At 53.8% G+C, this 27,341-nt stretch overlaps 2 protein-coding genes across 2 annotated transcripts in view; one reads left to right on the forward strand and one right to left on the reverse strand.

Annotated features, from left to right (window-relative positions):
• The window catches only part of LOC116157877 (uncharacterized), a 696,771-nt gene that overhangs the window by 363,208 nt on the left and 306,222 nt on the right, over positions 1 to 27,341 (forward strand). The gene's annotated exons all lie outside the window — the stretch shown is intronic.
• LOC135323168 (smoothelin-like protein 2) lies at positions 8,114 to 27,166 on the reverse strand. The gene is made up of 8 exons (XM_064494917.1): positions 27,068 to 27,166; positions 19,893 to 20,052; positions 19,307 to 19,716; positions 12,736 to 12,826; positions 12,164 to 12,406; positions 11,416 to 11,491; positions 10,287 to 10,469; positions 8,114 to 9,261 (listed from the first exon to the last, which is right to left on the reverse strand). Exons 1-8 carry the CDS (start codon positions 27,164 to 27,166, stop codon positions 9,048 to 9,050), a joined length of 1,476 nt encoding a protein of 491 aa, XP_064350987.1. The 3' UTR covers positions 8,114 to 9,047.

The following is a 27,341-nucleotide window of genomic DNA, read 5'->3' on the forward strand; positions in this document are numbered from 1 at the left end:
ATTCCTCCCTTCCATAACCCCCAACCTCCAAACATCACGAGAAAGGGAGGAATGAAAATAGCTTTTGCTTCGGAATGACAGAACGATGGGCAAAGGTGCTGTCTGATCTCATGTACATAGTAAAATTGCTTTAAAATAAAAAATGGGAGCATCTCCTCCTTCTTTGTGCAAAAAGCCTCTCCTGATTAGCCTTCTCCTTCCCAGGCCTGGCCCACTTGAAAGAGGGCTAGTGGCTGGGCAGGCACAGCCAGGTGGCAGGGGAACGAGAGGCCTGAAAGACTTGTTTCTGTCACACTGGGCTTCCAAAGATGTTTGCAGCCACAGACCTCCTGGACTGGCCTGCTCTGCCCCAAAGAGCTGGATCAGCGTAACAGATGCTGAACGCCAATCCCCCCTCTCTCCCTCCTTCAGAGGGACATTAAGGAACACTGGGTTACCTAATCCAAGGAGCCTTCCAGCAATTATTTTATGAGAAAGTCAAATGCCAAAAGGCGTGCATGGGGTGTGTGTGTGTGTGTGTGTGTGAGAGAGTGTGTGTGTGTGTGTCTGTTTGTGTGTGTGTGTGTGTGTTTGTGTGTGTGTGTGTGTGTGTGTGTGTGTGTGTTTTGTAAGTAGCTCTCAGCACAGGGTGAGCCAGACTGCTCCCTGCATTCTTTCTCTGGGTGGAATCTTTGATAGAGACTAGGAGAGAGGCTTCTGCTACAGCTTCTGCCCCAAGTAGCACTCAGCCCCTCCAGGTCTGAGCATGGGAGCCTGGAGTTCAGAGACCCTGGTCTCTGCCAGGAAAGCCCAGCCACTTCCTTCGCAGGACCTGAGGAATGACCAGGTGGGGAAGTTTGGGAGGGACTGAACAGCCTGGTCCCTGTCCCCATAGCCGATGTGAACCTGGGCCTGTGCCTGGTCCGGCAGCATAGAGGGGAGTCGGGGCAGGCAGGGGTCTGGCCTTCTCTCCCAGCTTCCCGGAGAAGGAAGGCTGGCTGGGTCTCTAGGCTGGGAACCCTAACGGTTGATAGATTGTAGAGACTAGCTGGCCAGGATCCACCCACATTCTCCCACCTCAGGCAGGTTATCTGGTCTCTCCTGATGTACCATGATGACATCTGGGAGGGGCTGGGCAGGGCTCCATCTGTGACTGGCAAGGGCAGAGATGGGGCTTGCAGTGGGTTTTGGGCAGACAGTACCAGAATCATACCATCCCCCTTGGCTTCTCTGACTGCTGACAGTCAGACCGCTGAGTCAGTAGCTGGAGATGAGCCTAGGAGAGGAGAGATGAACCAGGAGTGGGAGGAAGAGGGGCAGAGGGGCAGGGAGAGCAGGAGTGAGGGCGGAGGGGGTGATGCTGAGGTGGGGAGGGGGTGATCGACGACCAGTGCTACCCAAGAGCCTGCTCCACGCCACCTGGGGGGAGGCTGCAGCTTGCCCCAGGCCCCAGGGGCTCCTCTCAGCCATCCCCTCAAGGCCCCTCCTCCAACCCTCCCCCAGCTCCTGCCGGGTACCAGACTGTGGAGGAGGTGAGGGCTGATGGACCCTGCTGAACTCCCTCCACATTCACCAGCCCTGATGTCAGCGGGCTAGCGAGGCCGACCTCCCACTGAGTCCCAGGGGCTCTGGCACCCACCCTTCCAGCTTCCCTTCCCCTGGCTGTGACCTGTCCACCGCCCGCTGGTCCCTTGATCTGCTGTGCTGCTGGGCTGGAAGTGGAATATGGGACAAGGCTTCCTGAGTCCCCTGCCGTCACCTCACGCAGTGAAATCCTTGCCAGGCCCAAACCATGAAGCCAGGAGGTGAGATGGGGAAACGGAGGCCCCGGGAGGGACAGGGACAGGCCCGAGGCCACAAGTAAGGTCCGCAAAGACAGGACCAGAACCCAGGGCCCTGCCTCTAGTCCCAGCACCCCTCTGGGGGCAGCAGTCAAATCCAGCCAAGTCTGGGCAGCTCCTCCTGCTCCCAGTTTGCCTGGAGGCTCCAGTTCCCTGGAACTGCTCCTCAGAACTCTTCAGAACCCCCTCCAGGCCCTCCGGCACTGCCACCAGAGGACCATCCCTCCTCCTGCCAGTCCTGACTGCCCTCCCACCCCCTCAGCTTCTCCTCCCCAGGGACCTTCCTGAGTGGCTGTTCTTTCCCTCACCCTTTAACCGTGGTCCCCAGGGCTCTGATCTGGGCCTGACCCCTTTCACCCGCAGACCCTTTCTGGGTGGTGTCACCCACCCCCTCCTCCATACTGATGACTCCTGCTTCTCCATCCCCAGCCCAGCCCCTCTCCATATACTATAATTTCATGTGCACAACGTTAAGAGTACAGACATATGGGGGGAAAAAACCCACATAATATACCACTATACACATACACTAGGGTGGCTACATTAAAAAAAAAAAAAAAGCCAACAATACTATGTGTTGCTAGGAATATAGAGCAACTGGAACTTTAATTCATTGCTGGTGGGAATGCAAAATGATAGTCACTCTGGAAAATAATTTGGTAGTTTTTTTTTTAAATCAAGTTAACCATACACTTACAATATGACCCAGAAATTCCACTCTTCGATACTTATTTAAGAGGAATAAAAGCACATATCCACACAGAGACGTGTATACACGTTTATAGCCGCTATATTCATAATGATAAAAATTTGGAAACCTAATTCTAGCATTGGGTGAATAAGTAAACTGTAGTGTCTAGATAAAATGAACACTACTCAGTGATAAAGAGAAAAATTAGTAATACAAGCAAAGATATGAATGGTTCGCAAAGACTATACTAAGTGAGAGAAATCAGATATGAATGAGTGTATGTTGTGTGATTCCATTTATAATATGTAAATCCTTAAAACACGATTCCTTTGGAGAAGGAAAACGGATCAGGATAGAAATCAGATTGGTGGTTGCTAAGGGCCAGAGGTAAGAGGTGAGGCAAAGGACACAACGAACCATTTTAGTCGACAGACATGTTCTTTATCCTGATTGTGGTGCTGGTAAGTGGTGGTAGATAGTAACATTGGTGAATTTTACTTCATGTAAATTTTATCTTAATGAATCTGATTTTAAAAATAGATTGCATGACAGACTTGCTGGCTACCACTGGTCTTGACAGTAAAGTGAAGGCAGTTTGCTGCACTGGAAACTGGTTCCCCTAAAATCTGTTGGGAGGAAAAGACGTGTGACTGTTTGCTGTGTACCAGACATGAGCTGTGGCAGAGGAAGCGGCATAGAGCGTGATAAAACCTGGCCAAGGGCGCCACCTGGAGGGCAGCTGAGGCCTTAGCAGCAGGAAGCTGAAGCCTAGGCTGCCTGTGAGTGTAGGGGAGGTCAGACCAAGGGACTCACCTGTGGTGAGAGACCCCAATAATGGTGTGGGCTAGCAGATTTGGGAAGAACTTACAAAAGGGCCCCACTAGGTGAGGAGTCAGCTTTATACACATACCAGACCCGGCGAGATGCTGTGGTACTAGGGCTCATGGCACCAGTCAGAATAAGACCTTTCTTGCCCCTTTCCTCCCCTTCTCCCCAGCGTCAGCTCTGGAGGAAGGAAAATCAGCCTAGTGAGTGAGAAAGAGAGTCTCAGGGTGTATGAGCAGTAGGGGAGGGGAAATAGGAGTTTATCTCACACACACACACACACACACACACACACACACACTCACTCACACTTTTTCCTGTTGCATACGGCCTATCCAAAATAGATCAGGTATGGAGATCCCTTAAAAAACTAAAAATAGACTTACCCTATGATCCAACAATCCCACTCCTGGGCATATATCTGGAGGGACCTCTAATTTGAAAAGACACATACACCCCAATGTTCATAGCAGCACTATATACAATAGCCAAGACATGGAAGCAGCCTAAATGTCCATCAACAGATGACTGGATAAGGAAGTTGTGGTATATTTATACAATGGAATACTACTCAGCCATAAAAAACCAAGTAACACCATTTACAGCAACATGGATGGACCTGGAGATTATCATACAGTACACTGTATGTATCATTACTTACAGTGAAGGAAGCCAGAAAGAGAAAAAAAAAAATACCACCTGATATCGCTTATACATGGAATCTAAAAAAATGACACAAATGAACTTATTCACAAAACAGAGAGACTCACAGACATAGGAAACAAACTTATGGTGACCAGGGGAGATGGAGTGGGGGTGGAGGGATAAAAGGAAGTTCTGGATTTGCAGATACCATCTACTATATATAAAATAGATAAACACCAAGGGCCTACTGTATAGCACAAGGAACTATATTGACTACCTTGTGATAGCCTATAATGAAAAAGATTATGAAAAGGAATATATATATATATATATATATATATATATATATATATATGAATTACTATGCTGTACACCAGAAATCAATACATTGTAAATCAACTATTCTTCAATTAAGTTAATAAATAAACAAAAAGCATATGCAGAGTCAAGAAACAAAACAAAAAAAAACAGATGGGGAAGGTACAAGGGAGACGTTTTCCTCAAATAAACTTTAAATTATTTTTTGGGTTGTACTTTTTTGCATTTTTAATTGTGGTAAAACATAACATAAAATTTACCATTTTAACCGTTTTTAAATGTATAATTCCGTGGCACCAAGTACACGTTATAACATTGTTATAAATCCATTTCTAGAAGATTTTCATCATCCCTAGTGGAAACTCCATGCCCACCAAACAATAACTCCCCATTAGCCCCGGCCCCCCACCCCTGGCAAGCACTATTCTATCCTCCATCTCCATTAATTTGACCATTCTGTATATTCTTTAAAATTGCAATTACTGAAATGAGACTTTTAGAACTTGAAGTGACCTAGGAAGTTTTTTGCCAAAGAAGAGTGTCCAAAAAACCCCGTCTCTGTATTCAATTCAAAAGGGTGATAATGAACCACCCCCACAGAACAAGTCTGAATGAAGACTGGGAGGCAAAAATCAAGCTTCCTTATGATGGTCCCCTGTGGGCAGTACTGGATCAAACTCACACTCACAAACAAGGGGCTTCTTTTACTCATAGGAGGAGAGATCTAGAGATACACAGGTCAGACGAGAAGATATTTGCAAACAACATAGCCAATAGGGGTTGGTACCTGAAATATACACAGAACTCATCCAACTTAGTATCAAAAAAGTAAACAACCCAGTTTAAAAATGGACAGAGGATCTGAATAAACATTTGCCCAAAGAAGACACACAGATGGCCAACAGGCACATGAAAAGATGCTCGACATCTCTAATCATCAGGACAATGCAAATCAAAACCACAACGAGATACCACCTCACGCCTGTTACAATGGCTATGATCATAAAGACAAGAAACAACCAGTGTTGGCAAGGATGGAGAGGAACGGGAACTTCCACGCACCATTCGTGGGAATGTAAAATGGTGTAGCCACTATAGAGGTTCCTCAAAAAAACCCTAAAAATGGAACCACCATATGATCCAGCAATTCCACTTCTGGGTGTTTACCGGAAGAAAACAAAAACAGTAATTCAAAAAGATATATACACCCCTATATTCACTGCAGCATTATTTACAATAACCCAGACACTGACACAAACCAAGTGCCCATCAACAGATGATTGGTTTGAGAAGATGCAGCGCACGCGCTCGCACGCACACACACACACACACACACAATGGAATCCTATTCAGCCATAAAAAAAAGAGTGAAATCTTGCCGCTTGTGACAACATAGATGGACCTAGAGGGTATTATGCTAAGTGAAATAAGTCAGACAGAGGGAGACAAATACTTACACGTGGAATCTAAAAAACAAAACAGAAACAGTGTCATAGATATAGAGAACAAACGGGTGACTGCCAGAAGGGAGGAGAGTGGAAGAACGGACAAAACAGGTGAAAGGGATTAAGAGGCACAGATTTCCTGCTATAAAAGAAATAACTCATGGGATGTAATGTACAGCGGGTCCTAGGGAAGCACAGATGGAAAACCACTCACCTTATCCACTGTCCTCATTGTACAAGATGGGAAGACTGAGGCTTGGGAAGCAGCAGGGGTGGGCACCCAGCGGTCTGGGGCAGAGGTGGCAGTGCTCACAGGCTCCAGCCCTTACAGAGAGCTCTCCTGTCCAGCAAGAGCGCTTTACAATTTCTAATGCGTTCTCACTGACAGGATCTCAAACAGTGAAACTAGGGCCTCTCCCCCGCCCCCACCTCCGAGCCAGTCCCACCAAAGCCCCATCTCTAGGGGCTCAGCAAGGACGTGGCGCCTCTGGGCATGGGGCCCGGCAGGGTGACGGTGGTGGCCACTCGAACCCCATGGAGGTTGTTACAATTTCCAGGACCTGGGTTGATCACTCTGTTCGGACTGGATGAGACCTCACCTCATCTGGACTCCTTAATGGGCCCGGCAGGTGAGCAGAACCCCAGTCGGTGACAGGTGCCTCACCTGAACCGGACAACAGCAACACGGGACAAAGGCCTTAACAGGTGAGCGGAGCCCGGTCGACAGGAGGTGGAAGCAGCGGGCCTGCCGGTGCTTGCTCATCGTTTCTGCTGGGTCTTGATCTCAGAAGATAGAAATGGTAGCATAACAGACCACGTTTGGCCAGTGAGAAGTGCCCAGCACCCCCTGGTTAGATTTACTGTCCGCTTAGAGAAGGCCTGTGTACATAAAATGAAAAAGGTGCTTGCGACGTTCCCCACCCCCCCCCCCCGAATTTTCAAAAGAAAACTTGCTACATCGAGGCCTTCTAGGTGTAAAGAAGCTGCCTACGTAGGATGAAGTCGAGGTAGAAAATTGCACTTTGTGTAAATGGCCATTTGCTTTTTTTTTTTAAAGAATCATAGAAAAGAAGTGTCTTTTGGAAATGACTTTTCAAAACCAAAAAACTGCCTTTTTATTGTCAATTTGCCTGGGGTAACGGTTTACACTTTGGTTTGATCACAGCCCTACTTTCCTCCTGCGCTGGGAAATTCAGAGGAATTGGCCCCAGTCATTTGGTGGCCTACAGCTCAAGGCGGCCCTGGGGAGTCAGAATGTGTTTCCTGGTCATAAACACCAGACAGGACATGCCAGGCTCTCCTGGGTGTTTCTGCAAAAACCTGGGTGCTCTTCGCGGACCCTCCCCCGGGTGAGGCGGGTGGGAGGCATCTTGCCCCGGGCTGCGGGAGGTGGGCGGGCGTGGACAAGCTGTCACACAGCGAGGCCACAGGGCTGTGTCTCCACCTGCCGCTGTGCCTCTGACTGCAGTAATTTAAAAAGTGAACACCTGTTAAAAATCCGTGGGTTCGGAAACCTAGTGTGTTCTGCATTTCCCCCCAGGACGCTCGCAGTCTTGATCCTGTTTTGATTCCTCCGGGAGCAGGGGAGTCTGTGCCGTAGTTCTCTGCGTGGTCCGCGGAATCTTCAAGGGTCCTTGAGACCTTTATTCAGGGGATCCACTAACAGCAAGACAGGATGTGCCTTTCTGACTCTCATTCTTTCTGGAGTTTTCCGGAGGCCCCACCAGGTGTGACGTTACCACAGGCTGCAGAAGCAGGGGTGAGAACCCAGCCGTCTGCTATTAAGCCGGACAGGCAAGGGATTGGCAAGACTGTAAAACGAAACCACTCTTTTATGGAAAACAGGCTCATAAAAATGTTACTTGTGTTAACATGTTTTCCACAAAAGAGTCCTCTACACGTAGATTCTGTGTTTGGGGATGAGCGGAAACTAACCAGAACTGGTTCACACTATGAGCAAAGTATTATACCAGTCAGTCAGTCAGTCAGTCTCCCAGGTGGTCTGAATTCCAGCTGAAGCTTCCCTCTCCCCTCGAGCAAGCTGCCTCCTCTCTGGCCCACGGGCACTGGATGGTTCCCAAGAACTCCTCCTGGTTCAGCATATTAAGTCTCTTCAAGGTCTTCTCCCATGAGACCTGGGAGCTCCCCTCAGATGGGGACGCCACTCCCCTCGCCAGTGTCGGTCTTCTCTGAATGTTCAGGAAACAGGAACCATAGCCACGCACTGTAGGGACATTCAGGTGAGACCGTGACTGTGGAAAAGCTGTGGACACGGAAAAGCACCAGATACACATGAACTTTAACAAAGACCTGAAAAGCTAAGCATAAATATGGACACCACATACCAAAGATGAGACAAAAGTCTGAAATGAGATGCTTGTCAAAAGTATTCTGAGACTTTATTAATTCGTACCTATTGAAGAAAAAAAAAACCCTATATACAGCTATGTGCACAAAACTCGAAAGACCAGAAGCAATACATCTCTCTGGCGTGGGCCTTACCATTACTCCTTATTTAAAACACACTAGATTTCCCCATGACTTTCAAAATGACATGGTCATTGTAGAAAATTTGAAAAATAGGAGAAAGCATAAGAAGGAAAATAAAAATCACCCATAATCCCACCACTCAGAGATAACTTAACATTTTTGCTGTATCTGTTCTATGCTTAAAAAAAAAAAAAAAACATTTTATATGTGTTTTACACGAGTGACGTCACACTAAATACAGTTTTGTGTCCTGCTTTTTTCACTTCGCATGGCATTAGGAACATCTCCCCATGACGTTACAAAGTCTTGGTGAATATGAATGCACCGGCCACTTGTTCGGCCCCACGTGAGGACTGGGCGTTCGCCCCGGGCTGGGCACCACGCTGCCTGGATGGGGAATAAATAGAAGAGACGCCAGAAAAGCAGGTGCGGGATTGCTGAGTCCACAGCACAGATGAATTCTGGGCTGATCTCCTTCCCTGGGAGGGAGTCCGGCTCCGAGCAGGATTTCCCTGCTTCACATGAGGGCTTGCTGGCAGGTTCATTCATCTGAGATCAGGCCTGGCCAAGGTCTGTGTCACGAGGCTCTGACACGAAGGTCAGCCAGGATAGGGAGCATTTCTGAACTGACAGTGTCAGTCAGTGGAAAACGCGGCTCTGCTTGCTCCCCGGCTAGTTAGTTAACTCCTTTTCAGGAGCGAGGTTAGGAGGAGTCAGGGTCCTCTAAAAAGACCCTGCTCCGAGCAGCTTTGGGCTTTCAGCTCCGTGGCTGAGCGAGGGTCAAAAAGCAAGAGCAAATGAGAAAAAGAGTAATCACCCCAGATGGCTCAGGGAACAAGAGCAGGGTAGGCGGGTGATGTCCACTGCAGCCTCTGGACGGGGCCCAGCAGCCGGGCCAGCCTGCCTCGCCTGGTAGCCGATGGTCTTGCTGCGACACCACTCGAGCAGAATCTGCTTGATGCTGCTGGCGCTGGCCACTCCGAAGCTCTGTGAGCGCTTCAGCTTTGCCCGGGTCTCGCCCTTCCCCCTGCGGAGAGAGGGCAGGCCTGCTGGGGGCTGGGGGCCAGGGGGCTGCCTCTCAGCTGCCATCTGCTCCGGGAATGTGCCCCACCAGCTCTGCTCACCCAGGGAGATGCTCTGTCGGCAGGCAACCTCCCAGCCCCACGCCCACGTCCAGGCGTGCGCCCCGTGTCCCAGCTGCACTGCGTCCACTGATGGGGTCCGGCAGGACCAGCCCCCTTCCAGCCTCCAGGCCCCCTGTGTACTTCCCACACTGGCGATCCTGCGGCAGAGGACCTGAGCCCACATGGCCCATGCCCCTGCCCTCTGCTTGGAAAACCCTCCTCGCCTCCTCCATCCCACCCTTCCTCTGAGCTCCTTCCGAGGCCGCCCTCCCTCATGGTTTCCTATTCTAGGCCCCAAAGACACTCTTTATCGGCCAAGATCAGGTTGTCTGGGTCAGTGGGACAGTTCCTGTGTCTGTCCCCCTCACCAGAGTCAGAGCCTTGGGAGCCAGGACTGGGGGGTCATTGTCTCATAGGCCTGGGCCAACCCTAAATGTAACAGGAATCAATACCACTCACTGACAGGAGGGCTGGATAAACATGCAAAGGTGGCCCTGTTTCTAATGGGGCGGGCGGTGTAGTGTGACAGGGAGCCAGTGGTACTGGGGTCTCACTGTGTCACCTCCAGCTTCTGCTGGGAATCCCAGTGACTGCCCTCTGGTCTCCCCAGTCATGCCTGGAAACTAACCTGTCCAGTTGGATGAGGGATGTGGGTGTGAGGGTGCCTGGAGTTCCCTCTTGGAATGTGGGAGAGGGGCTGGGGTCTCATCACAGCCTCCCTTCCCAAAACTGGAGCCACCTGCCCCTCAGCCGGCCCTGTAGCCAGCCCTGACCTATGTCTTGCCTGAGAGGTCACATCTTGGGGAACTGCCCTCGGGGGAACAGGACAGGGCCAGCTTTGCTCTGCCTGCCTGCCTGACCCCAGTGTGGGCTCAGGCTTTCTTTGGGGGCCCAGACTGGTCTGGGAGGGTGCTAAGAGCATCCATACTTGCCGGCTCCTGTGTCCTGCTCCCATTTCTCAAACAATGCCTTCCGGGCCTGTGCCCCCGAGGTGCGGGGCAGCGTCTGCGACCGCACCAGCTCCCGGCGACGCTCCCCCTGCCGATGGGCCTGAGTCGTGGCTGGCGGCTGTGTGGAGGGGGGCGACTGGGGTGGCGTCACCCGAGGTGGGCTGAGGAGAGACCACCGAGTCAGGAGCACAGATCTGGCCATCACTAGCTCGCACAGGCCCCGGGCCTCCACCCCACTGAATGTGAAATGAGGCAGCGGCGGGGCTACAGGCAGAGAGGAAGCACCCCTGTTCCAGCCCCCAACCGGTTCCGCAGGTGTTTGGAACTGAGCTGCTGTCTGAGGCCGGCCTAGCCAGCAGTGGGCCCCCTCTCTGCACATAATCGCCCCTCGGCAGGTGTCAATGCCTGGGGTGGGCGGGGGCGTCCTCCTGGCAGGACAAGCACCCAGAACCAGCCCCACCAGGATCAGGCCCCCTCCTCGCCACCACTAAATAAGATCCCCTCTGTTTCCCCCCTAAAACAGTTTGTCAGAAAGTCACAATTCTCCTTTTATTATTAAGAGGGGGAGAAAAAAGCCAAGCCAGCCCCCACCCAACACCCAGCTCCGATCACAGTCCAGAGGGCCTGGGGGCAGCGCATGGGGACAACCGGAGGCCAGGAGGCAGCCTGTAACACAGGGAAGCCCCCACAGACCTCCCCCAGGGTAAGGGCCTCTCCAGGTAACTCCTCAGTCCACAAGCAGGAAGCCCCCAGCTCAGAGGGAGCCTAGCCAGGATGGCTGAAGATCCATCCTGTGGGGACTGAGAAACTCTCTCCAATCTTTGGACAGACTTGCTTTGAAGGATCCTTAAAGAAACCAGCCCTCCGCCGTATTGTTCCAAACAAAACTCTCTACCAAGCTTCGCTGCCTCATTTCTCCTCTCAAACCCCACCCTGCGACACTGCTGCCTTAGTTCTCCAGAGGCACCAAGCCAAGGAAGGTGCCTCCTCCTGGGGTTGGCACTGGGAGCTCCGTGCAGGGGCCGGGGTAGCCTGGGTCCAAGGCCAAGGCCAGACACTTCCTGGGGAGTGACGACCCTGCCACCGGGAACAGGGGCCCTGACTCGCCTGTTATCGTTCCTGCTGGCCGTCACCCCCCCATAGCCAGAGCTGGACAAAGTCCGTGGGAGGGAAGAGTTCTTCTCTGCGGGACAAAGGGAGGGAGAGAAATAACAAACCCTGGCCTTGGGGAGGGCCACCACTGCCTGCCTCCCATCCTTTGACCCCACCCTGAGCTAGTCACCCAGCATCACTCTGGGCACTGGCAGGACCTCTGGGCTAAGCTGACCCTGCCTGGGCCAACAGTTGAGGAGAAAGGATGCTGGAACATAGAGCAATGACATAAAAGAGGTCCTTTACAGTACTCCTCACTGCATTTGAGAGCACAGAGCCCAGGGCCTCCTGTGCTGCATATCCAGTAGATACCATGTTACCAAGCCCTCATTCTGGAAATCCACAAAGCCCGACCCCAGGACACACCCTGGGGCCTGATCACAGGTCCAAGACAGCCCCAGGGGGACCATGCCAGGTTTGTTACACACAAAGTGTGCAGGGCAGGCGGCCACCTTCTAACCACAGCCTTGATCTGCAGTAAAAGCCATGGTCGTACCCCGCAGGATGAGGCTACTTCACAGCAGCTCTGGGAGAGGAGCCGGGAAAGATGGGCCCCATCTGATGGAGCAGGCGAGCTGGGGACGGGGGTGGCAGTGACAAGCACAGTGGGTAGGGCCCGGCCCCAGGATTTCTGAGTCTCCTGCAAACCACCCCCAGCCCCTGACCTCCCTCCCATTTTGAGGTCATGGTCTCCTGCTCCTACCACTGGGACTGGGAGTCCAGGATGTGCTGGCCTCGCTGAGGCTTGAGCTGAGGCCCCCCAGGATGGCAGCAGACGTGGGCGAGAGAGTTGTGGCTGAGGTCTCCCCAGAGAACTTCTCGGAGACTCGTGTGATGGCCGTGACTGGCTGGTGAGGCTGCCGCAAAGAGAGGCTCACAGGTCGAGGCTTGAGGGGCTCTGGTGTTGGGATGGTTTGGGCGGCTTCGGGGGGCCCATCACCCGGACCTGAAACAGGTGACCAGCAGGGGTCGGGGGGTTTCAGCCATGGCATTGACAGGGGCCTCAGAACCACCCAGGAGGACTCCAGCCTCTGTGAACTCTCCTCTCACCTCCTCCAGGAAGGCCTCCCTGATCACTCCTGCCTCCCTGATCTCCCCCTACTGGGGAAGTCTCACTGCTCCAACCAGAGGTGATGCCTGCTCCAACATTCCCTAATAGAGAGTTCAAGAAATAGTTGCCTGTCAGTCCACTCTCTACCCTGCTCAGTGCTTGGACAATTCCCCAGTCCCTGCGGGTATTCCTCCAGCCAGCCCTCCTGGGCCATCAGCCCCCACCTGCCCCAGGCTGGTGCCCGTTCTCCACGATGTACGAGTTTGAGGTTCTCCTCATCTCCGCCTCGCTGGCTTCGTCATGGTGATCCACACTCTACAGGGAGACAAACACCGCGGAGGCCCAGTCAGCCGGGGCCAGCTGCCCACCCCGAAATCACTTCCCAAAGCTCCCCCTGGTTCGAGCAGGGCAAATGCTTCTGAGAGAGACAGACCCCAGGAGGTATGGTGATGGGCCAGGGTCACCCAGGAGGCTAGGGGGACTCAGCCCCAGCAGTTGAGCCCCCGAGATCCTGGAGGCAAATGGCTCCACTGGACACATTCCAGACCCCCAAGATGCTAGGGACAAAAGTCAAGACAGAGTTCCAAAGGACTGTTCAAGGTGGCCCTACCCGTCCCCAAGGCTGGACCGGGTGACGGGGGCTGGGAGAGCCTGGCCCCTGCTCGTGCCAGGGGCTGCCTGTGTGGGAGCAGCCTAACCCAGCGACACATGGTCTTTCTGGGCCAACAATGGGCCTTGGAGCCAGCCCAATGGGGAAGCCTTACCATTGGATGCAGGGTCACAAGATTTGCCTGGATGTCCAGAGTACTGGGGCCTGACTGGCTCCTTGAGGCCCCTCCATCCCCTCTGGGCTGCAGCGGTGGGGAGTGTCATGCAGAGAGAGAGCCCAGACCAAGGGCCAGCAGGGGAACCCGCCATCCAGGCTGTGCTGCCGGCCCCTCCTGGGTCTCAGTTTCCCTGTTTGAGATAAGGGAGTAGGCTAAAAAAGCATCTACCACTTCAACCCCTTTTCTGGCCATGCCACTTAAACCAACATGCTCTGTCCTCCCAGGTAGGTGCTACCACACCCATTTTACAGATGGGACCCGAGGGCTCAGAAAGGGGATGTGTGCTGTCCAAGGTTACACAGTGAGCAGCAGCTGAGATGAGGCCAGGAGGGACATTATCCTCAACCTTGGCCCTGCCTTTCTCACAGTGAAGGAGGGTGGAGGGCTCAGAGCATCTGTGAGGCTGGTGGGTCGGCCTGGCAAGAGGGGTACAGGGGCAGACGCCTATAAGGGGCTCTACCAAGAGCCCACAACGGGTGGCTTGAGAGGTTGGCCATACCTCTCCTTAGATGGCCACACATCTCCAGATGGGTCCCCTTGTCTGCTAGGTTCCCAAATGACAAAAGCCCATCCCTGGCCCCCGACGGCTCATCCATGCCACCCTACCCATCCATGGGGGAATCAGTCTGGCGGGGGAGCCAGCACCTTGAGCAGGCGGCGAAAGGCTAGCATGAGGGCGCACGCCTGAGACAGACTTCACCCAGCCCAGGGGGTCAGAGAGAGCCTCCCAGAAGCAGCGGGGCTGAGCCAGCCTGGAGTGAGCCAGGCAGACCAGGAGTGGAAGCCATGCCCCGCAGAGAGACTAGTGTCTGCCAGAGACATCAAGGCACAAAGCATTCAGATCCAGTGGCTAGAGAAGCAGTACACAGTCCAAGGTGCCAGCCGGGAGAACTCGGACATGACTCCTTGGACAAGAAGGAACTGAAGGTCATCAGTTCTGGGTTTTAGGAACATCCTTCAGAAGCCAGTGAGACAGTGGCATGGAAGGGGGTGACCAGATGGCCAGGTACCTCCCTACTCCTGGGTAGGGACCCAGGGAGGAGAGATGGGGCAGTGAAGGAGTGGAGGGCAAAAGGGATTCCAAGGTTTGCAGGGAGTAAGTGAATGTGGAGGAGGGGGAGACATCACACCTCTTCTAGGCAGGGGCTTTGGGCCTGGCTGACGTGACCTGGGGGGGTGGGGTTGGTGGGAACTGCAGCCATGAGGCGCGGGGAAGAGGTCTGAGGGACTCTCCCTGATGGAAGAGGTAGGACAACGTTTACAGGCTGAGAGAAAGGCTCCAGCAGGGGGAGGGACACTCGGAGAGGTTGGGACCCTGGGGAGAAAGGAGAGGACGGGACTTGAGCCCGGGGAGAGACTGGGCTTGGAGAGGAGGTGACCATTCAACTTCCAATTCAGAAGGACGGAGCGGGAAGGGCTAGGCTCACTGGCAGGAACAGTGGAGAAGTTGAGGGCGGCCATCTCCTTGTGCCTCAGAGTGTGGAGGGCACCCCTAGAGCCACAACGAGCCTAACCTGAAGCCAGCTCAGCAGAAGGAGGAGAAACAGCCAGCCTATCCTGAATCCCGGACCCCACCTGTCACCAGGCTCTCAGCTCTGGGGGCCGTGTCCCCCTCCACCCCCCCATACTCTGGTCCGACAGGTTCCACAGGTCTACACAGGGGCCTGGAGAGATGGGCTGATGGTGAAACCATTTTCCCAGGAATGTGGGTCTCTCTGGGGGACGCCTGCCCATGCACGTTGCAGGCCCCTCACCTCCCAGGATGCCCCAGGGGACCAGAAGCCACAATCAGACAGGAAGTAGGTTCTGGACCAGGTGGATTCCTGCCAAGGGGTCTCCAGCAAAGCAGGAGGGAAAGGGGATGGGGGCTGAGTCATGCTGGGAGGCTGGAGTCCCAGGTTCCCCCTGCCCCTCCCTCCCCCCTCCCCCGCCCCGGGACTGGAACTCCTGCTCACCTAAGGAAGGGGCTCTACCCACGCCTCAGACCAAAGGGCTGTTCAGAGACCACCCTCCAACCCACCACACAAGCCTGGGGGTCACCACTAACCTTACGCCATGACTAAAGGCAGCAGCAGAGTCAGGTTGGGGTTTCTCTGTCCACAAAGCACTCATGCCTTCCAAGAGCAGAAAGGACAACTCAAGACAAAGTTGTGAGGCCGAGGGAGTGGGGTGGGGAGAGTGGGGTAACCACCCCAGCGCGACCTGAGCCTCAAACCACAGAGCTGGGCTGGGCCGTGGTCCCCAAGCCCACCCACAGGGCCCCCAGCTCCTTCCTTCCCTTCAGCCACAGGGAAGGGAACCAGGGGAGGGGACCTCTGTGTGCTGGGGCCAAGATAAAATCACTGGAGAGCCCAGAGGACGGGATGGGTCCTGGGGAGCTGGCTCGAGCACCTCCAAGATCTGGGCTTTGTTTTAAGAAGGGGGAGGCTTCCAGGAGGGAGCCCAAGCCTGGGAATGTCAGGAAGAGAGACTGGGGATGGGTAAGTCCGAGTTCAGTGACCCTCTCCCTGGGGAAGTTTGCATACACTGCTGTGAGGGCAGGAATCTTAGTTTGGGCATCCCTGGTGCTGCCAGACCCCACGCGGGCTCGTGCATGGACAGGGGAGCGTCTGTGTGCCCAGCACAGCCCCCGACGTGTGTGCGGCCAGAGTCCCCAGCCTGAGCCCCAGCCTGAGCCCCAACCTCGGCTGCCCCACCCTCTGCCTCCTCCACCCTCTGCCTCCTCCCGGCTCACACCATGGTTTTAAGGACTCATTTCAAACTTCTCCCCAAAGCATTTAGCACTCTTATCACACAGTGTGTCTGGGAAAGGAAGGCAGATAAGGCAAGTCTGGTTTCTTTCACGGTCAGACCTCGACGCTGCTTCTGCCAGTCACTCCTGAGAGGCTCCACTGCCTCTGACATGGGGACCTGGTGGCTCCTGCTCAGCCGAGGGACATTTCCAGGCCTGGCCTCAGGCTGCTACCATCCACTGAAGGTCCCCAGCCAGCTCCCTCCACTAGCCAGACCCCCGCTGTGGCTCCGTGGACACGCTTACAAGCCGACATGGCTGATGTCACCGTTATAGCCACCCAGCCCGCGCAGCACAAGGGGCAAAGCAGGGCAGGGCCAGTCCCCCTTAGAGACGAGGAAACTGAGGTCCAACTGAGAGATGTCCCCAAGGCCTCACAGAAAATGCAACAAAAGCAGTTCCTGTTTGCTCCAGGGTCTCAGGCCTCCTACAGGGAGTCCTCCCTGATTTCTCCCACCCTCTCGCTCCTCCCGGAGCCTCCCTTGCTAGTCACTGCCTAGCAAGCTCAAGGTCTGCCCACACAGAAGCAGATTACTAGATCAACTCATTCTGCATTGACCCCAAGGCATACACATAGGTTGAGTATGCCCCACCTCCAAACCCGGCAGTCCCGTTTGAATCAGAAGGAAACAAAAGGGTCTCAGCAAAGGGTCTCTAAGTCTCATTGCTGGTTACAGAGGGGCAGTGTAACACCAGCCCCCGCAATGCCTGACGACCACCAGCACTGGCTCTCGTGTGTGGATGAGACCCTCACACCCAGACCCCCTGGGGGCACAGACACAGGCGTATGAGAGGTCAGACAGCCCCGGCACCCAGCTGTGACTGTCCAGTCTTGCCCCGGAGCCCCGATTCCTTGTTCACAATCCAGTGTCCGATCACAAGCTGCCAGGCACAGCCCACGAGCAAGAACATGTGGATAACTCTGTGCAGCACCCCTCACTGCCAGAAACTGGCTGCGAGCCCGTGCCCGCACCCCTGAGAGGTGGGCTGCAAGAGAAGTGGGGAGCAGTGCCTCTGGTCGGGCGGGGGAAGCGGCCTCAGGCCCAGGGAGCTGGTGCTCAGGGGCTGCAGAGTGTCCGTCCGACCCCACTGGACACCTTGAGCGTCCTCCACCCGCAGTGCTCAACTACGCCTGCTGTCCCTCCTCCTCCCAGGCCTTCTGAAATCCAGAACCTACTCCCCAGCCGTGTCTCACTCCTCAACCTCCAGCGGGCTGCAGCATTCCTGCTGACCCCCAATCTCTTCTTCCTGAAGGGGTCCCCTCTCTCGATGTCTAAGAATGGGCTTTCCAGAGCCTCTGAGCTCCCTGGCAGCTCCTCAGCCTCTGCCCAGGGCTCCTGACTCACCGTCTCCTGCACAGCTGCCCGGAAGGCCTCACCTGATCTTGCTTCAACCACCAGCTCTGGCCTGATATCTCCCTAACCTCTGGCCTTGGCTACTCTCAGCCCACCAGATCTGTGACTCCATCTGCTCCAGGACAGCTTCACCTGGATGTCCCACAGCCCCACACCCTCAGCACAACCCAGATGGAAACTGGCATCTCCACCAGATCTGTGCCCCAGTAGTCCCCCGGCAGGGCTTCGCTCTCTGCCCCCCTGCTCATATCCAAAGACCATCTCACCCTGATGATTCCCCCTTGGAGATCTCCGTCCAAGGCACCCCAGCTCTCCCGCTCCCCAGCGCTGCTCCTGCTATGGCCGTCCTCTCTTCTTGGACCATCACAACTAAGTCCCCCTATCTCCAGCCACCCTCCAACCTGCCATCCATCCTTGAGGGCGCTTGTCGGATACAAGGAGGACCCTGTCTGTCCCCTGCCCAGTGCCCCACTATCCCCATAACCCAGAGAACTAGCTTACCCCACATTGGCCAATTCCCACTGAAAAACTGTTAGACGACTGAAGACACATCTCTCACACGAACGCGTGGATTCGTGTACGTATACGTATTCATGTGTGACTCCAAGAGTAGTTTTCTAAAACTTGGACAGCTGCCTCCACATGCAGATGAGACCTCCACCCCAAAGCAAAGCCCAACTCCCTGGCCCAGCATCCGGGGGCCTTTACAACTCGCTCTTCCACTCTCATACCCACCAGGGTCCCTCTGGTCAGTGAGTCCTTTCAGGCCCTTAGAGGCTCTAGGCACAGCCCCCTACACCCGCCCCTGCACTAGCAGCAGCAGACCCTAAACCTCCAGCACAAAGCCGGCCTGAGACGCCCACTAGGACGGGACTGCTGTCCGGCTGCCTGCACTGCTGCTACGGCTTGGTCTGGGCCATCTCCCACCCAGGCTGGGACATCCAGGGGCAAGGGCTAATCTGATCCCCCTCCTCCTGGTCCCTTGAGGTGCAGCCCAGCCTACACAAGGACTCTGCGTGTGTGATGGATTGAACCAAGGAGGGACAGCAGGTGCAGGCTACCCAGACCCTGGAAACCCAAGCCCAGGGCACATGCCTGGGCAGGGTGGAAAATCCCACCTAAGGGCCACTGCACACACCATGGGAACATTCTAACCTGCCACTCCAGGAGGCCCCACGCTCAGGGGAGTGACTGGTCCACACCGGCCTCTGCCCCACCCCCACGCGGTGTGGGCCTCTGGCCGGTCACTGACCCCAGAAATCTAGACTGCCCACGGCTCTTTCCCCCTGGTTCCCCTGTCTCTTCTTTCACGGTAAGGATTTACCCCTGCAAGTTTCCAAATGCCCGGCTGCACCCCAACAGACTGCATTCTCCTCCGCTCAACACACAGAAGGGCTTGAGTTCTCAATCCAGGTTAATCAATAACTCAAGCCGTCAGAGTTCAGTGAAGCGGCAACGCGGGGAGCGCGTGAATGGAGGAGGGGGGTGAAGGGTTGCCGACCATTCCAAGACACAGGCCCGGGCAGTGTCGAACAGAGAGGGGCAGCACTTCAGCGCCCAAGCCCTTAGTGCCAAGGCACAGTGGAGAGAGGGGAACAGAACAGGGCACGCCTGCAAAGAAGGGAGGGGCCCGAGACAGGTGCAGAGGGCAGGCTAAGCCGGTTTCTCCGAATGATGGCCGGACCCCCACAACCGAGTCGCAGCGGCGGGTGGCGGGACAGCCCCGGCACCGGCACGCACTCCGGACCTAGCGGCGGCGGGGGTCGCGGAGTCCCCCTTCCCCGGCGCCTGAGCACAGACGCCCGCGCTCCCCGAGGCTCACCTGGCCGCGGCCGGACAGCGAGAAGGTGGCGTGGCTGGCGAAGCGCGCGGTGCCCAGGCGGGGCGCACGGTCTGGGACGCCGGGGGCGGGCGGAGGGCTCGGCGTGCCGGGCGCGGGGGTCAGCCCGGTCGCCAAGCCCAGCGCCTCCACCTGGCGCGTCAAGCGCTCGAGTTGCGTCTGCAGCCGCTGGTTGTCGCGCTGCAGCTCGGCCACCGTGCGCGCCAGCGGCCCGGCCAGGCGCAGCGCCTCGGCCACGCGCTGCTCCATGCCGCGCTGCAGCCCCTGCATGTCCTCGTGCAGCGCGCGAACCGCGCCCTCTAGCGCCGCCTCGTAGCGGCCCAGCGCCTCGCGCACCGTGCGCGCCTCCTCGGGGTCGGGGGCCGGCTCCACGGCCGAGCCGGCGGGCGGGTCTCAAGGAGAGCGGGTCTGGCCCAGTGAGCAGCCGAGCTCTGCAGCTCCGAACCGCGACTGGCCTCCCAGGGCTGGGTTCGCCGGAGGGGCGGTGGGAGGGGCGGGCAGAGGCCGGGGCGAGCCCGGCGAGCCCCGGGAATGGGCTCCGCTTGGGGGCGGGGCCTGGGGGCGGGGCCTGGCGGCTCGGGGTCACCCCCAACCCCAGCCCCTGTGACCCACGCGATGCGGCGAGGAGGAGTGTCGTCAGTGGCGCCGGAGGAGAAGAGCTCGCCCAGCCTCTCGTCTCCCTCGGTGCGGAGCTCAGGGGGAGGGCCGAGGCGGAGACCCCCTTGACCCTGGAGAAGCAGTGTGCGACATGTGGGAGGGACTGCGGGCCATCAGAGGAAGGCCTCGACCCCCAAGTGGACTTGATTTAGGAGACAGCGGACGTGGGTTATGCGTTCCCACGGGGCTCTGACGCTCAGGGCCCAGGAACTACTGGCGGTAGGGATCCCCCACTGCTCTGGGGGACCTGAGAGCGGCAGCAGTAACCCCCAGAACTGTCACCCTGTGCACATGACTGCCCGCTCTAAGCCGTGGACACGGCCCTCACAAGCACATACTTACGTGTGGCATCTTGGCCTGGAATTTCTTGTACCTAAGGGAGAGGGAGACAGGTGGTGAAGTCTCTCCTTGTCTCTGCAATTATGCACTCTCCCCTCCCAGCCCCACTCTGTGTAACAAGATTCCTGTGTCCTTCCTGCCAGTGGTCACGGGGCTCCGAGCTCACTGAGTGGCCCCTGTTGGGGCATCCACAAGTGACTGAGGTCAGAGAAGAGAAGGTGTGCTTAGGACCGAATCTCCAAATTCTTGGGTCAGAGACCATGGGACTAATCACCTCTCTCCCTCCATCAGAGTCTCCGTCCCTGGCCTGTAACCACAGGCCAGGGCTCCCACCTCGATTCCCTCTCAACACCCCTTTCATGCTGGAACCCAGATATTCCTCCCTTCCATACCCCCCAACCTCCATACATCACGAGAAAGGGAGGAGTGAAAATAGCTTTTGCTTCGGAATGACAGAACGATGGGCAAAGGTGCTGTCTGACCTCACTTACATTGTAAAGTTGATTTGAAATAAAAAATGGGAGCATCTCCTCCTTCTTTGTGCAAAAAGCCTTTCCTGATTAGCCTTCTCCTTCCCAGGCCTGGCCCACTTGAAGGAGGGCTAGTGGCTGGGCAGGCACAGCCTGGTGGCAGGGGAACGAGAGGCCTGAAAGACTTGTTTCTGTCACACTAGGCTTCCCAAGATGTTTGCAGCCACAGACCTCCTGGACTGGCCTGCTCTACCCCAGAGGAGCTGGATCTACCTAACAGATGCTGAACGCCAATCCCCCCTCTCTCCCTGCTCCACAGGGACAGGAAGGAACTCTGGGTTACCTAATCCAAGGAGCCTTCCAGCAATTATTTCATGAGAAAGTCAAATGCCAAAAGGCGTGCATGGGGTGTGTGTGTGTGTGTGTGTGTGTGTGTGTGTGTGTGTGTGTGTGTGTGTGTGTGTGTGTTTTGTAAGTAGCTCTCTGCACACGGTGAGCCAGACTGCTCCCTGCATTCTTTCTCTGGGTGGAATCTTTGATAGAGACTAGGAGAGAGGCTTCTGCTACAGCTTCTGCCCCAAGTAGCACTCAGCCCCTCCAGGTCTGAGCACGGGAGCCTGGAGTTCGGAGACCCTGGTCTCTGCCAGGAAAGCCCAGCCACTTCCTTTGCAGAACCTGAGGAATGGCCAGGTGGGGAAGTTTGGGAGGGACTGAACAGCCTGGTCCCTGGCCCCATGGCCGATGTGCACCTGGGCCTGTGCCTGGTCCAGCAGCATAGAGGGGAGTGGGGGCAGGCAGGGGTCTGGCCTTCTCTCCCAGCTTCCCGGAGAAGGAAGGCTGGTGTGTCTCTAGGGTGGGAACCCTAACGGTTGATAGATCCTAGAGACTAGCTGCCCAGGATCCACCCACACTCTCCCACCTCAGGCAGGTTATCTGGTCTCTCCTGATGTACCATGACGACATCTGGGAGGGGCTGGGCAGGGCTCCATCTGTGACTGGCAAGGGCAGAGATGGGGCTTGCAGTGGGTTTTGGGCAGACAGTACCAGAATCATACCATCCCCCTTGGCTTCTCTGACTGCTGACAGTCAGACCACTGAGTCAGTAGCTGGAGATGAGCCTAGGAGAGGAGAGATGAACCAGGAGTGGGAGGAAGAGGGGCAGAGGGGCAGGGAGAGAAGGAGGGAGGGCAGAGGGGGTGATGCTGAGGTGGGGAGGGTGTGATCGACGACCAGTGCTACCCAAGAGCTGGCTCCACGCCACCTGGGGGGAGGCTGCAGCTTGCCCCAGGCCCCAGGGGCTCCTCTCAGCCATCCCCTCAAGGCCCCTCCTCCAACCCTCCCCCAGCTCCTGCCAGGTACCAGACTGTGGAGGAGGTGAGGGCTGATGGACCCTGCTGAACTCCCTCCATATTCACCAGCCCTCATGTCAGCAGGCTATCGAGGCCGACCTCCCACTGAGTCCCAGGGGCTCTGGCACCCACCCTTCCAGCTTCCCTCCCCCTGGCTGTGACCTGTCCACCACCTGCTGGTCCCTTGATCTGCTGTGCTGCTGGGCTGGAAGTGGAATATGGGACAAGGCTTCCTGAGTCCCCTGCCGTCACCTCACGCAGTCAAATCCTTGCCAGGCCCAAACCATGAAGCCAGGAGGTGAGATGGGGAAACGGAGGCCCCGGGAGGGACAGGGACAGGCCCGAGGCCACAAGTAAGGTCCGCAAAGACAGGACCAGAACCCAGGGCCCTGCCTCTAGTCCCAGCACCCCTCTGGGGGCAGCAGTCAAATCCAGCCAAGTCTGGGCAGCTCCTCCTGCTCCCAGTTTGCCTGGAGGCTCCAGTTCCCTGGAACTGCTCCTCAGAACTCTTCAGAACCCCCTCCAGGCCCTCCGGCACTGCCACCAGAGGACCATCCCTCCTCCTGCCAGTCCTGACTGCCCTCCCACCCCCTCAGCTTCTCCTCCCCAGGGACCTTCCTGAGTGGCTGTTCTTTCCCTCACCCTTTAACCGTGGTCCCCAGGGCTCTGATCTGGGCCTGACCCCTTTCACCCGCAGACCCTTTCTGGGTGGTGTCACCCACCCCCTCCTCCATACTGATGACTCCTGCTTCTCCATCCCCAGCCCAGCCCCTCTCCATATACTATAATTTCATGTGCACAACGTTAAGAGTACAGACATATGGGGGGAAAAAACCCACATAATATACCACTATACACATACACTAGGGTGGCTACATTAAAAAAAAAAAAAAGCCAACAATACTATGTGTTGCCAGGAATATAGAGCAACTGGAACTTTAATTCATTGCTGGTGGGAATGCAAAATGATAGTCACTCTGGAAAATAATTTGGTAGTTTTTTTTTTTAAATCAAGTTAACCATACACTTACAATATGACCCAGAAATTCCACTCTTCGATACTTATTTAAGAGGAATAAAAGCACATATCCACACAGAGACGTGTATACACGTTTATAGCCGCTATATTCATAATGATAAAAATTTGGAAACCTAATTCTAGCATTGGGTGAATAAGTAAACTGTAGTGTCTAGATAAAATGAACACTACTCAGTGATAAAGAGAAAAATTAGTAATACAAGCAAAGATATGAATGGTTCGCAAAGACTATACTAAGTGAGAGAAATCAGATATGAATGAGTGTATGTTGTGTGATTCCATTTATAATATGTAAATCCTTAAAACACGATTCCTTTGGAGAAGGAAAACGGATCAGGATAGAAATCAGATTGGTGGTTGCTAAGGGCCAGAGGTAAGAGGTGAGGCAAAGGACACAACGAACCATTTTAGTCGACAGACATGTTCTTTATCCTGATTGTGGTGCTGGTAAGTGGTGGTAGATAGTAACATTGGTGAATTTTACTTCATGTAAATTTTATCTTAATGAATCTGATTTTAAAAATAGATTGCATGACAGACTTGCTGGCTACCACTGGTCTTGACAGTAAAGTGAAGGCAGTTTGCTGCACTGGAAACTGGTTCCCCTAAAATCTGTTGGGAGGAAAAGACGTGTGACTGCTGTGTACCAGACATGAGCTGTGGCAGAGGAAGCGGCATAGAGCGTGATAAAACCTGGCCAAGGGCGCCACCTGGAGGGCAGCTGAGGCCTTAGCAGCAGGAAGCTGAAGCCTAGGCTGCCTGTGAGTGTAGGGGAGGTCAGACCAAGGGACTCACCTGTGGTGAGAGACCCCAATAATGGTGTGGGCTAGCAGATTTGGGAAGAACTTACAAAAGGGCCCCACTAGGTGAGGAGTCAGCTTTATACACATACCAGACCCGGCGAGATGCTGTGGTACTAGGGCTCATGGCACCAGTCAGAATAAGACCTTTCTTGCCCCTTTCCTCCCCTTCTCCCCAGCGTCAGCTCTGGAGGAAGGAAAATCAGCCTAGTGAGTGAGAAAGAGAGTCTCAGGGTGTATGAGCAGTAGGGGAGGGGAAATAGGAGTTTATCTCACACACACACACACACACACACACACACACACACACACACACACTCACTCACACTTTTTCCTGTTGCATACGGCCTATCCAAAATAGATCAGGTATGGAGATCCCTTAAAAAACTAAAAATAGACTTACCCTATGATCCAACAATCCCACTCCTGGGCATATATCTGGAGGGACCTCTAATTTGAAAAGACACATACACCCCAATGTTCATAGCAGCACTATATACAATAGCCAAGACATGGAAGCAGCCTAAATGTCCATCAACAGATGACTGGATAAGGAAGTTGTGGTATATTTATACAATGGAATACTACTCAGCCATAAAAAACCAAGTAACACCATTTACAGCAACATGGATGGACCTGGAGATTATCATACAGTACACTGTATGTATCATTACTTACAGTGAAGGAAGCCAGAAAGAGAAAAAAAAAAATACCACCTGATATCGCTTATACATGGAATCTAAAAAAATGACACAAATGAACTTATTCACAAAACAGAGAGACTCACAGACATAGGAAACAAACTTATGGTGACCAGGGGAGATGGAGTGGGGGTGGAGGGATAAAAGGGAGTTCTGGATTTGCAGATACCATCTACTATATATAAAATAGATAAACACCAAGGGCCTACTGTATAGCACAAGGAACTATATTGACTACCTTGTGATAGCCTATAATGAAAAAGATTATGAAAAGGAATATATATATATATATATATATATATATATATATATATATGAATTACTATGCTGTACACCAGAAATCAATACATTGTAAATCAACTATTCTTCAATTAAGTTAATAAATAAACAAAAAGCATATGCAGAGTCAAGAAACAAAACAAAAAAAAACAGATGGGGAAGGTACAAGGGAGACGTTTTCCTCAAATAAACTTTAAATTATTTTTTGGGTTGTACTTTTTTGCATTTTTAATTGTGGTAAAACATAACATAAAATTTACCATTTTAACTGTTTTTAAATGTATAATTCCGTGGCACCAAGTACACGTTATAACATTGTTATAAATCCATTTCTAGAAGATTTTCATCATCCCTAGTGGAAACTCCATGCCCACCAAACAATAACTCCCCATTAGCCCCGGCCCCCCACCCCTGGCAAGCACTATTCTATCCTCCATCTCCATTAATTTGACCATTCTGTATATTCTTTAAAATTGCAATTACTGAAATGAGACTTTTAGAACTTGAAGTGACCTAGGAATTTTTTTGCCAAAGAAGAGTGTCCAAAAAACCCCGTCTCTGTATTCAATTCAAAAGGGTGATAATGAACCACCCCCACAGAACAAGTCTGAATGAAGACTGGGAGGCAAAAATCAAGCTTCCTTATGATGGTCCCCTGTGGGCAGTACTGGATCAACCTCACACTCACAAACAAGGGGCTTCTTTTACTCATAGGAGGAGAGATCTAGAGATACACAGGCCAGGCGAGAAGATGTTTGCAAATAACATAGCCAATAGGGGTTGGTACCTGAAATATACACAGAACTCATCCAACTTAGTATCAAAAAAGTAAACAACCCAGTTTAAAAATGGACAGAGGATCTGAATAAACATTTGCCCAAAGAAGACACACAGATGGCCAACAGGCACATGAAAAGATGCTCGACATCTCTAATCATCAGGACAATGCAAATCAAAACCACAACGAGATACCACCTCACGCCTGTTACAATGGCTATGATCATAAAGACAAGAAACAACCAGTGTTGGCAAGGATGGAGAGGAACGGGAACTTCCACGCACCATTCGTGGGAATGTAAAATGGTGTAGCCACTATAGAGGTTCCTCAAAAAAACCCTAAAAATGGAACCACCATATGATCCAGCAATTCCACTTCTGGGTGTTTACCGGAAGAAAACAAAAACAGTAATTCAAAAAGATATATACACCCCTATATTCATTGCAGCATTATTTACAATAACCCAGACACTGACACAAACCAAGTGCCCATCAACAGATGATTGGTTTGAGAAGATGCAGCGCACACGCTCGCACGCACGCACACACACACACACACAATGGAATCCTATTCAGCCATAAAAAAAAGAGTGAAATCTTGCCGCTTGTGACAACATAGATGGACCTAGAGGGTATTATGCTAAGTGAAATAAGTCAGACAGAGGGAGACAAATACTTACACGTGGAATCTAAAAAACAAAACAGAAACAGTGTCATAGATATAGAGAACAAACGGGTGACTGCCAGAGGGGAGGAGAGTGGAAGAATGGACAAAACAGGTGAAAGGGATTAAGAGGCACAGATTTCCTGCTATAAAAGAAATAATTCATGGGATGTAATGTACAGCGGGTCCTAGGGAAGCACAGATGGAAAACCACTCACCTTATCCACTGTCCTCATTGTACAAGATGGGAAGACTGAGGCTTGGGAAGCAGCAGGGGTGGGCACCCAGCGGTCTGGGGCAGAGGTGGCAGTGCTCACAGGCTCCAGCCCTTACAGAGAGCTCTCCTGTCCAGCAAGAGCGCTTTACAATTTCTAATGCGTTCTCACTGACAGGATCTCAAACAGTGAAACTAGGGCCTCTCCCCCGCCCCCACCTCCGAGCCAGTCCCACCAAAGCCCCATCTCTAGGGGCTCAGCAAGGACGTGGCGCTTCTGGGCGTGGGGCCCGGCAGGGTGACGGTGGTGGCCACTCGAACCCCATGGAGGTTGTTACAATTTCCAGGACCTGGGTTGATCACTCTGTTCGGACTGGATGAGACCTCACCTCATCTGGACTCCTTAATGGGCCCGGCAGGTGAGCAGAACCCCAGTCGGTGACAGGTGCCTCACCTGAACCGGACAACAGCAACACGGGACAAAGGCCTTAACAGGTGAGCGGAGCCCGGTCGACAGGAGGTGGAAGCAGCGGGCCTGCCGGTGCTTGCTCATCGTTTCTGCTGGGTCTTGATCTCAGAAGATAGAAATGGTAGCATAACAGACCACGTTTGGCCAGTGAGAAGTGCCCAGCACCCCCTGGTTAGATTTACTGTCCGCTTAGAGAAGGCCTGTGTACATAAAATGAAAAAGGTGCTTGCGACGTTCCCCACCCCCCCCCGAATTTTCA

This window comes from Camelus dromedarius, chromosome 16 (assembly GCF_036321535.1).
Source record: "Camelus dromedarius isolate mCamDro1 chromosome 16, mCamDro1.pat, whole genome shotgun sequence".
In the NCBI taxonomy this organism is placed as follows: domain Eukaryota; kingdom Metazoa; phylum Chordata; class Mammalia; order Artiodactyla; family Camelidae; genus Camelus; species Camelus dromedarius.

Bases quoted from the DNA above. Each gene is read 5' to 3' on its own strand.
- LOC135323168 (XM_064494917.1), bottom strand. From the start codon at position 27,166: ATGAGCAAGCACCGGCAGGCCCGCTGCTTCCACCTCCTGTCGACCGGG. The intron at 19,717-19,892 runs GCCCCGCCCCCA...GCTCTCCTTGAG, and splicing joins GGGTGACCCCGAGCCGCCAG to ACCCGCCCGCCGGCTCGGCC. The intron at 9,262-10,286 runs GTATGGATGCTC...CTCTCTCCGCAG, and splicing joins CAGGACACAGGAGCCGGCAA to GGGGAAGGGCGAGACCCGGG.